The 12,079-nt window shown below is 46.5% G+C and overlaps 1 protein-coding gene across 1 annotated transcript in view; it reads left to right on the top strand.

Annotated features, from left to right (window-relative positions):
• The window catches only part of LOC144772734 (serine/threonine-protein kinase Nek3-like), a 263,235-nt gene extending 259,873 nt beyond the window's left edge, over window positions 1–3,362 (top strand). Inside the window, exon 14 of the mRNA XM_078657269.1 lies at window positions 2,848–3,362. Coding sequence (XP_078513395.1) covers window positions 2,848–2,917 — 70 coding nt within the window. The 3' untranslated portion in view covers window positions 2,918–3,362. The remainder of the gene's footprint in view (window positions 1–2,847) is intronic.
• The last annotated feature ends 8,717 nt before the right edge of the window (window positions 3,363–12,079 follow it).

Raw genomic sequence — 12,079 nt, 5'->3', positions numbered from 1 at the left:
GGAAAGACTGGAACCCCTGATCTCCACAGATGGGCTGCAACCACCACCATCAGCTTTGTGAACAATCATGGGGCACTGGTGATGCTGAAAGGGAGAGAAGTAAACTGAAAGTGCTTGTGGCCCACTGTAAACTGCAGGTAAACACTATGGGCAGGCAGGATGGGGATATTGAAATAGGCATCCTGCAAGGCCAATGCTACCATCCATTCTCCCTGGTCCAGGGCAGACAGGACCTGAGCAAGAGAGAGAATCCTAAATTTTTCTTTTTGGAGGAAGTAGTTGAGGGCTCCGATGTCGACGATAGGACGAAGGCCTCCATCCTTTTTTGGAACCCGAAAATAGCGGGAATAGCAACCACAGCCTATTTCTGGCCTGGGTACCCTCTTTATAGCTCCCTTGGCCAAGAGAGTTTTGACTTTCTCGCTGAGTAAGGCTAGGTGATCCTCTGTCAGCTGATCGTAAGTTGGGCCATGGAAGGAGGGGTAGTATCGAAGGAGACCACCAACTGGATGCCCACGATCATAGAGGATCGGACTAGGAAGGTTTGAAGCAGGAGGGGTTTATGGCTTGACTTCTGGCCTCCCGACCCATGGGGTTGGGGTGAACCACGGCCGCGCAGAGGGTGTTGAACTTGCGCGGTTCTCTGGCTAGGGTAGGGCCGGCGTGGCTAGAAGCCCCTTCCGTAGCCATGAAAGGAGCGAGAGGCGGCCGCAGGCAGGGATGACATTGTGATGTCCAAGGTTTTGACTGTAGCCCGCGACTCCTTAAAGCGCTCTAGCGCTGTGTCTTCCCTGTCTCCGAAGAGACAAGAGCCATCAAGGGGCATGTCCATAAGGTTGGCTTGGACTTCCCCTGAAAAGCCTGGCGTTCTCAACCATGCATGCCACCTTACGGCCACTGTTGAGGAAATCGCTCTGCTCAGCGAGCCTGTCGTGTCTAGGCCAGAGCTTATGGCAAACTTTACTGCATCCCTCCCATCTGCAAGAGCCTGGGAAAGGACAGCCCAGGGCTCTTCTAGGACTTGTGGCAGCACTTGCGCAACTGTTTCTTATAGCGAATGGGAGTAACGTCCCAAGAGGCATGCAGTGTTTATCGACCGCAATGCTAGGCTGATGGAAGAAAATATCTTCTTACCAAAGCTGTCCAGCCTTTTGGGAATGTGCCAAGGGAAGTAGAGGCTTGGACCACCTAGCTCACTGGGGTTGGGGGTAGTTGGAGAGGAAAGCTGGGTGCAGGGTGAATGCGGTGGGCATTAGTTCTGTTCACAGGAGCTCCTTGTGCTGGGCTTGGACCAGGTGCCCAGTAGAACATAGGCTAAGGCTTTGTTAAATGGCAGCAAGGGATCGGAGGTGGAGACACCAGGCTGCAGGGCCTCGGTCAAGACATTGGTCTTGACCCCACCATAGAAAGCTGGAGGTCCAAGACCTCTGCAGCCCTACCATCACCATTGCAAATGAAGCCCCCTCCTCCATAGCCAGGTTAGGAGGAGACAGCATGCCAGGGTCTGGGGAGGTGTCCAAGCCACTGTCATCACCCAGGTCATTGTACCATACCATTTCCTCATTGAAAAGTGGGATTTCAATGAGGAATCTCCCAATCTTCACCCAATCCTAGCCCTTCAGAATAAGCAGCTGTTGGTGCCAGTCTCTGCATAGGAGGATCTCCAGCCAGCTCTGTCATCTGGAATGATGAGGGAGGCGGTGATGTCGAGCGTCTCTGCATCAGACGTGGCGTCGGGGAAGGTCGAGGTGGTACAACCGGCACTGTTTTGGATCCAGGGACGGATCCAAGAGGAGTATGGGGTGCCAGAGCTGGCAGCGCAAAAACTATGGGATCTCCTTCCGATGCGCCTGCGGGGCCCAAAGGCATGGCGGCATAGTCAGGCTACCCAAAATTGGCACACATGGCGTCATAAAGAGTTTTCAACTGGCCGGATGTCACTCTCGGAAAGGGAGGGAAACCCGGAGCCAGCTCAGGCTTCTGCTCCATGGAGCGGGTCCTCGAACAACAAGACTCCTATGTCTTGTCAGATGCCAGATGGGCAGAGTCTAAGCATGCTTCGACTTCTTATGTTTTTTTGTGGTGATTCTTACCTGAGCTCGACGACTTCGAGTGGGAGGAGGAAGAAGACTCCGATCCCCCAGAGCGGTGCTCGGACCTTCCGCTCGACAGAGACGGGAAGCAAGATCTTCAAAGAGATCTCAGAGGCGCCTGACCCCAGGCTGCAAGCAGCTTCAGGGACTGCTCCCTCAAAACTTTTTGCGCCATGGCCCGGCAGTCGGAGCACGACTTCGGTTCATGGTCATTCTCCAGGCACCAAAGACATACCAGATGGGGGTCTGTAACTGACATGCGCCACACAGTTTAAACCCCAAGGTCTTCTTACTGGACATCACACACATCAAACAACATCGATAAAAAGTCTGTTAGAAAGTGACAAGCGTTAGCGCTCTTAGTCTTATCTGCACTGATTGGTGCAGAAAGAAAAGAACTGACGTCAGCAAGCCAAAGTGGCTTGTGGACATCATGTGACGACCCCAACGCCTATGACGTCACGTGGAGTCAACTGACTCCACCTATTGGCGTGCAGGGGTACTGCTATTAAAACATTCCGGATCCAGCCTGAAACCTGGAAGTTCTAAGGTAAGGAATCTGCGGCAAGCGTCTCCATCAGTTGTGTTGCAGCATAGAATAAGGACACAGCGGTATTGTTTCAAATGCTCTTGTGTTTTTTAAAGTTAAAAAAAATATCGTAAGTCGCATTACGGAAAACATGATAAACTCAGATGTGCGTATTCATTTTTGGCACCATTTAAAAGAGATAACTTCTTCATTTTTGTCTTTCAGTGATTTCGAAGAGGAAGACATGAATCCTGATTGGATATCTGCTTTGAAAGGGATGGTTGAAAAAAAATGACAGCCTGAAGGCTACAAAAAGCTGTAGACAGCTTTCCAGTTGCCAGCGAGACTGTAGTTAGACAGGGGGCTGTGTGCTGAATGCTGCTTAGTGTGGAATAAATGATTACACTGGTGTGGACGTTTCATGTACTTGGGTGCCTGTTAAATAGCATTGGCAGAGGGATTCCTGGCACACATCCAACTTGTGCCCCTGTGAAAAGCACTTATGTGTTAGAAGATTCTGAGTGTGTATTGTTTTTTGAGGAATGCTCAGTCTTTGCAAAAAGTGTTACTTATAGACTTGGATGATGTAGCAAAGGCTTCCTGTGATGCACTGATAATTACCTTCTGTTCCCCCTGACAATGAAGACTTTCTTTAGGATCTAACTTATTTGTTTACTATATCTTTTGTACTGTAGCCATGAAATAAAGTGTAATGTTTTGGGATCATTGCATAAAACATGCGAGTCAAGTCTAAAGCAATCATTGACGATGCCAATAGTTTTGTCTTTAGTGTATTGAAAAGATGTTAGCAATATTAAATAATACACAGAAGAGGTAGTGCATGGGCAACAGGAGTGGATGCTTCTTTCCCCTGTGTAGGCCATCCTGCGCGGCTGCTGTATATTGTGCCCAATGTGTTTTGAACAATCATACACTGCTTAGGTGGGAGCAACACATAACTTAAAACTGGGAACAGTCAATTGTGCAAGGCGCAGATCCATGCAGGGTGCAGGGGAAGCAACACAGGTGCAGGTGTAACTGCATTGTGCAAGAGGAGCAGTTCAGGGTACTGGGTAATCGGTGATGGTTGCAAGTGGGAGTCGGGCAGGGTGTAATTGGAGAGATTTCCAAGTTGTGGGGGGGAGGGTTCACTGTGCAAGATAAATGAGTACAGTTTGTTTGGGTGTGCAGCACACTGTGCAAAGACTGAGGGGTGAGAGGTGCAGGACAGAGCAGTGCCTAGGGAACCAGTGCAGGGTGCAAAGGTTTAAGTAACAGTGGGTGGATGAGGGGGAGCAATGCAGTCTGCAGCTGGAGCAGTGCAAGGTTGAAGGGGCAAAGCACAGGTGCAAGCGAGTAGCACAGGGTCCATAAGGAGCACTGTGTAAGAGGGGGAGTACAGTGTGTAAGAGGGAGCAGCTCATGGAACAAGCAGGGCTGGCTTTAACACTGGTGGTGGCTGGTGTAACAGTTATTGTTGGCACCCTCCAATGACCTCTTTTTCTGCACATGTCCTCACTACCACCCTCCATCAATGCCCCACATCTCTCCATAGTCACTCTCTTACATGTATTTCATTTGTTTTATAGCGCTGATCATACCAGTGTAAGGTGTCCGAGCACTTTACATCAGACACACATACAGATAATGAATCATATGTTGTGCAAGGGCAGAACAGTGCGTCATTCAGGAGGGCGCAGTACATGCGAAACATGCAGAGTGCAGGGGTTTAAGTCACAGTGGGCGGATAAGGGGAGAAATGCAGGTGAACCTGTGCAGAGTTAAAGGGGTAGGAAAGCTGCAAGTGGCTAATGACCCATGATGCGGGTACAGAAACATTATGGTTCAGTGAGGGACCTCCATGGTGTGCACGGGGAACAGCCCAGTGTGCAGTGGTTGGAGGGTGGAGGGGTCAAGGGGTATGCAGTACAGAAGCAAAGGGGGAGCAGTGCACGGTGGGGATGTAAAGGTTGCAAGCGAGCAGTATGACAACATCGTATGGGGGAAGTGAGGAAGGGAAAGCAGGGCAGGGTACAGTACTGGATCAGGACAGAGGTGGAGGAGGGCAGGGCAGATGGGGAGCAGGACGTGGGATGTTGCAAGGGGAGCCCGCCACAAATCTTCACACTACAGACAAGACCACACACCGCTTTCTTAATGGCAATATCAGATCACATAATGTAGAACATAGTTCTGTGGGTTAAGGTGCCATCTGCAGAGATCTGTATTATCCAGCAGGCTCCAGCTTCCAATACTAGTGAGATAGCTCTGATTAGTAAATAATAATTTAGTCAGTTGGAGAATATTGTGTATAAATCAGTAGGTCACACCCAGGAACTATTCAGTTAGTGCAGTGTGCTATATACATGGGTATTGTTAGTATAATTTACACAGCTTTACAATCAATTTTATATTGAAGTTCATGAGACGCACACAGACCTGGTAAGCGTCACCTTGCGTTACAGAAGCTTGTGCAGGCACAGTCCAGGAAGTTTGAGGCCGCCTTGAGGACAAGTCTATTCACCACCAGTGATACCCTTGAGGTGGTTCACTGACTCTTCCAGCTGCCTTAGACTAGGGCAATGGATAACTTAAACTATAAGTACTTGCAGTGAATGTTTCTACACTAAGGCTACTAGAGCGACCCAACAGCCTGTGATCAACAAAAACTGTCCCACTCCCAATCAATCGAAAGTCAATATACTTTGTATATACTGACAAAATACGTTTCACATCTCTGGTAATGTTGGTACCTCAGCAGCACACTCTTCTGCCCTCCTCATCGCACTATTGGATAAAGGACACTATTTTATTTGCATCTTAAAGCATACCATAAGATCCTCCCACAATTTTACAAGTTTCTTAATATTGATAGTACAATTCTGGAGCACATACACGATTATGGTAAACAAGTTTAAAAGTGTTATGCTAAGAGTAATTGCTGTTTAAACACGTTGTGAATATCACAAGACTGTTATATTATTCGATGCTAAATAGCTTTCAAGGAAAAACTATTACCCCGATTAATTTTGCAGATGAGAAGTAAGCCAATAACACTTACATATGCACAACAGGTAAGACTAAATAATTGCTAGAATTTCTACTCGGACTGAAGCAGTCACTTTTTACGTATTTTTGTCCTATACATGATCTGCCTTCGCTCTCCCTTCTAACTGTAGTTTATGCTACTGTCGCTTGCACTAAGAAGGCTTATTCCTCTAGCCTAGCTTCCTTAGATTTGAATACTGTTGTTTGTATGATATTGATCCTCTGTGCACATTGATCTAGAAGGTCTCTCAAGACTGATCTTATCGCAAATGAAGCCTGGGACATTCTTCCATATTATCAGGTAGAATATAATTCTCTTTTCAAAGTAATGTGCTTTCTGATGGGTAGCCAGATAAAGATTTATTTTGCGTGCTGGAGACACACATTCCCATTTGCATGGATGCATCAGGATCTGGGCTGCCTTATTTAGTAGTCTTTTCAACCTATCGAGAAAGTGCTGGACGGGTCTCTGGTAGTAGGACGCATATTAATACTCAGATTTAGGATATGCAAATCATCTGTAAGGTAACTAGATAGTAAGATCTGATAAAAAAAACCTTGACCATTGTCCAAGGAGCACAACCCAATCTTGTACTTGGTGTATATAAAAAATCTTTAATACACACCACGCTGTCCATAGAGAAAACGGTCAGTCCTTAAATGATACAGTGGTCTAGTTATGAAGAATACCCCAGACCTTGTGAGGTGGTGGGTAGAAACATGTCAACACACTTAATTAAGACAGACATGAAGGGTCTTAAAAGCCCCTTTGTTTTTAACCTTGAGTTATGAGAGGGATGAATAAATGAGTTAATAATAACCTCTATGCAATTTCAATATTTGGACCCCAGTATAGTGAGACGTCACATGATGTCAACTCTTATTTCATTATACAAATAACTCCTGTACAGTTATTTCAAGTGAAATACACAAGGATAAATAAAAGAATGTTGTTATGCTACCAATAGGAAGATAATACTTTTTGTTGTTTCATGAAAAGTAGTTGTGCTGTTAGCACTTTAGTTACCCCTTGCTTTTGTTTAAGAAAAAGCCACAGAGAAGCATAAATTGCCTCGACTATACTCGAGGTTGAAAAGCCAGTGGGAGCAGGGTTCGGTGGGTGGTCTCGAGTGGATGGAGTTCATGAGTGTGGGTGTGTTTGGTCTGCTTGGTGTTCGCATGCGGTGAGTGGGTGGTCGGTGGTGGTGGTGGCTGGTGCGGTGCTGATGAGGTCAAAGGGTTGGGTTAAGAAGTTTCTATAGATGGTTGCTCTCTTGGTGTGGAAGTGGTCGGGGAGGGTGTCGGAGAGTTCCTGTGAGGCGTGGATTGAGTTACTGGTGGCTGAATTTTCTCCTTTTAGGGTAGGAATTGTTTTGGAGAAGGTCTGGAAACAGTGTAGAATAAAGTAAGCAATTATTACTATGAATAGTAAGCTCATATACACACACACAAACTCACCAATGAAGTAGCACTCTACTCATAAAACATACAAACTATTTGGCACTGCCAATGCTTTTTTAAGTTGAAAACATTCATGAGGTGTTTCCCTTTTCTATTTAACATCCAGACATTATTGGCCGTAGTGCAAACAAGAATAGTCAAGGCAATTTATGCTTCTCTGTGGCTTTTTTTAAACAAAAGCAAGGGATAACTAAAGTGTTAACAGCACAACTACTTTTCATGAAACAACAAAAAGTATTGTCTTCCTAGTGGTGGTATAACAAAATTATTTTATTTTATTTATCCTTGTTTTTTTAACATGAAATAGCTTGACAGGGGTTATTTTTATAATGAAATAAGAATGTTGTATTCCTCATCAGTAAGTCCCCTCGTCCTAGGACAGAATTCTCAAATGGCTCACTGTCCACTCTTTTTGATATTATCTCAAGCTGTGAGTATACCCACTTATAAGGATTGACATCATGTGACGTCTCACTATACTGGGGTCCAAATATTAAAATTGCATAGAGGTTATTATTAACTCATTTATTCATCCCTCTCATAACTCAAGATTAAACATAAAGGGGCTTTTAAAACCCTTCATGTCTTAGTTAAGTGTGTTGACATGTTTCTACCTACCACCACCAGATCAAATCCCTAAAAAAGGAGGCCCTGACCCATTGGATTGATACCAGTGCCAACAAAGCCAAGGAACTCTTCACTATCGTCAGAGAGTTCACCTGCCTGTCAGCCACCAAAAACTCAATCCACGCCTCACAGGAACTCTCCGACGCCCTCCAACTTTCACACCAAGATAGCAACCATCTACAGAATCTTCAATACCCAATCCTTTGACCTCATTAGCACCCCATCAGCCACCACCACCGAGCACCCACTCACCACATGGGAACAACCAAGCAGACCAAACGCACCCACACTTATGAACTCCATCCACTCAAGACCACCCACCGAATCCTGCTCCCACTGGCTTTTCAACCTCGGAAGAGACTAGCTCAGTCGCAAGATCACCACCATCCTCAATGCCTTGTTAACCACAGCTACCTTTCCCAAAGACTGGACACATGCAGAACTCAGACCCCTCCTTAAGAAACCCTCTGTAGACCCAAGTGATCTCTAGAACTAACATCCAATCTCACTTCTCTGTTCCCCACCAAAGTCCTGGAGAAAGCCATCGACCTCCAACTCATTGAACACCTGGAGAGAAACAACCTACTGGACACGTCCCAATCGGGCCTCAGAGTCAACCACAGCACTGAGACACCTCTGATCACCGCCACAGAGAACATCTGCACTCTACTTGTGAACCTCAATGTCATTAAATGTGGAGAAGACCTGGTCCAATAAATGGTCAACTGAGTGAGTTGGATCAATACTTTGTAAATGGTGATTAAAAACTACAAACAGTCTTTTAAATGTAGTTTGGGTGGTAGAAGGTGTTCCAGCCGCACATTAAAATCTCTTAAATCAGATTTATATTATTCTGTTAAGATACAGTAGTCAATGTCCACCAACTGGGGGGAAGTTTGGATGATTTAGAGATATGAGGAGAATCAATACATTAAGACAAAATGTGGAGAACAATAACCACCTTTTCCTGAAACAAGAGACAGCCACACATATGTACTGTGAGAAAAGGCTTTGTTATGATGGAGCGGTGGGGGTGATTAATAATTTGATTTTCCACCTGCGGGTTTATATGGACAATCAGAATGATATATTTTAAAGCTATATATTAATTAATCAATCATAAGATTACTCATCTGTTATAAACAAGATTCAGTGATATAATGTAGATCTTTTTAATGCTGTTTGAAAAGATCATCTAAAAAAAATCTGTATTCCAAGGCTGGGTTGCCACTAAAAGATCTAAACTAAAAGCTTTTCTTTGCATTAAGCTAGGTTGCACAAAGGAGGTCACAGTTTTGTCGTTGAAGTTTTGTACTGCCTGATCTATGTTGATGACGACGTTGGTAAGTGTGGCACTGTGGTGGTTGGGGTTGTGCAGAGAGGTCCAGTGAGGGTAAGAGTACAATGGAGTGGTCCGACCAGTCAGTTCCTAGTTGTGGCTATTTCTGATTCTGTTGCTGGATGTGAAAATGAAGGCCAGTGTGTGTCCTGCTATGTGTGTGGGGTCAGTGACCGGCTGCTTGAGGCTGATATTGTCCAGTCTTCCCAGGAGGTTGGTGGAGTCGTCCAGGTGAAAGTTGAGGTCTCCCAGGAAGACGTAGTGTTCGGATTCAATGGTGAGGGGGGTGATTAAGTCAGTGATGGTGTCGCTGAGGCCCGTTTGTGGTCCTGGCAGTCTGTAGGTGAGGGTGCCTTTGATGGTGGTGTTATAGTCAGTGTGGAGCTGGAAGTTAATATGTTCTATGAGACCGTGGTTTCGTCGTCGGTGATGGTGCAGGTGATAGATTCCGGGTGGACAATGGCGATGCTTCCTCCATATTTGTTGGTGCAGTCATGGTGTATCACCTTGTAGCAGATGGGTGTACCCGTGGTGATGTCAGGGGCTGATGCAGTGGTGAGCCAGGTCTCTGTGATGGTTACGTCAGGGGTGAGTTTTGCGATGGTGTCCCAGACTTTAATGCCATATCGCTCTACAAACACACAACTAATCAGGAGACAGCTGTTTTGTTCCGGAGAGGTGTCAGTCGGCAGAGGGGGCAAGGCGTTGGTTGCTGCAACTGTGGTTATCCAGGGGTGAAGGAGTACCGGCAATGGATGCTACGGAATGGTCCGGCTGTGGAATGTGGTGATACGAGACAGCGTTGTTGCGTCCAAGGTCCAGGGCCCGTAGATCTGTTGGGGAGTATGTGTGGGAGTGCATGGGTCCAAAGTTCCTGGAGCTGGGCATGGTCATGGTGCGGATTGGTGCAGACAGGATTGCATTTGGTGCACCAGCAGCCTCTATAAGTAGGTCTGGAGGAGGGAGGGGCTGGAGGGCAGTGAACAAGAGGAAAATAACAGCAAGAAAATGGAGCAGGCACCTGAGCCAGCAAAAGGCCAACATTAACAGTGAGCCCAACCTAATACAATTCCCAATACAGATACCACCACAGATGCAAAAGGAAAAACAGACATAAAAAATAAATACAATTATCAGTACAGAACTACTACAGATGCACAAGAAAAACAGGCTCCCGGGACAGCATCCAGTGTGACTGGCCTGGCATGAACCGGCGGCCTCGAGGTCTGTGAGCTGGCAGCAGAAATGAGCTGGGCCGCGGGAGCGGGGAGTGGCCTTGTTTATGTGCATGTGCAACTGTTTCTAATTGCTGTGTTTTTTAAATTCTGAATTCGTGTTCGGGGATTTATCTTATTTCATTGTGGCATTTTGTGTTCTTTGCATTATGATCACAGTGAGTCATTTCTATTGTTTATATCTTTCCTTCCACCGGGTTGTTTTTAGGTTTAAATCTTTTTATTGATGTTTGGTTTATGCATCAAACAGTACCACCAACAGTAAGCCAAAAGATCATGTATGTACAACAAGGCACATAATGAGAAGCCCCAACACATTCCCCTCCCCCTACCATTCCTCCCGGATGCCTCCCCGGGGCCCTCCCAACCAAACCCCTATCTCGATCCCTCCCTGTGCCGGTTTGATGTGTAGTCAACAGAACCAAATCAGGGCTTTCATACTGCATTGCCTGGTGATGTAGATCAAGTGGTTTCCTGTGGGAAGACTGTGAGGCGTAAAAGGTGCAGGTATAAGGAGCAGTTACGTTCCTGCATTTACGTGCTGAGCAGGGAGAGGAATGGGCACCATAGATCTGCGAATGAGGCACGATCTTTCTGCAGTGAGAGAGATATACGTTCCATACCCAGCACGTGCCACAGTCTATGTAGCAACCCCTAGTGTGTGGGTGTCCGTTCTGTGCTCCAGTGAGATAGTATGTTTTGCAGTGCCGCACCCAGAGCTATTCCCATTTGCCTGCCTTCGCGCGATCTAAGAGGAAACGTGAGCGCATTGGGCAGGCCTAGCACAACATATGCCGGAAAGCGCAGTATCTGGGTATCGAAGTGTTTGTCTATATCATTTAGGATCTGCTCCCAGTATGAAGAAAGGGTGGGGAAATCCCATAGCAAGTGTGTTAGCGTGCCTTTTGACCCGCAGTTCCTCTGATTTGCAGGTGGGGTTACTTCTGTGTAGTCTGGGGGCATGCGATACCAATATGTGGCAACCTTAGTCACTGTTACCATGCTTGAGACATTCCACGCAGTGTGACGTTCCCGATAGAAGATGTCGCCCCATTCTTTCTGTGAAAGTGTACGCCCCAGTTGTGCTTCCCAGCGCCGCTGTCCTGAGGAGTGAGCCACTGGTTCTGGAGGGCACAATAAATGGTAGAGCTCATTGATGAGGCGTGTGCTGGTTGTTATGGTGTGCAGCCATTTTTCGTATGGTGTAAGGGGTGTTTGGGCCCCTGGACCTACTGAGGGATGCATGACCCAGTGTCATACCTGTTGGAAGTGATAGCGTTCGGTGTCTGGCAGCGCAAGATCGGAGCGAAGATCTTCAAAGGTCATTGGGCTTTCTATATCAGAGAGATACCCTATGGACCTGCAACCCTTTTTATCCCAGTGTGGAAAGGCTACCAGGTCAAGGCCCGGGGAGAATTCCGAATTATTAACTATAGGCGTGAGGGGTGACGGGATAAAACTTAGGTCGCACCTTACCGCATTTGAATCCCAAGTTTTGAAATGTTGTGCGAGTGACCGGTGATCCCTATAGCCCTGCAGGGCATTGAGCCCTGTGGAGGAACCGGATCCTCCACAGAGCCTGGACAGCGATGGCTCTTTCTGTAAAAAGCCAATGTTTTTCCGATTAACTACGGTACCATTCCAGTAAAACTCAAAGCTGGGCAGCCTGATAATAACGGGCTATATTAGGAATTCCTAATCCACCCTCTCCAGGAGGTCTACAGCTAAGCTCCATATTCATCCTAGG

Source organism: Lissotriton helveticus, chromosome 8, assembly GCF_964261635.1.
Source record: "Lissotriton helveticus chromosome 8, aLisHel1.1, whole genome shotgun sequence".
Lineage (NCBI taxonomy): Eukaryota > Metazoa > Chordata > Amphibia > Caudata > Salamandridae > Lissotriton > Lissotriton helveticus.
The sequence above is the reverse complement of the archived record's forward strand: the minus strand, read 5'-3'. Positions and strand labels throughout refer to the sequence as shown.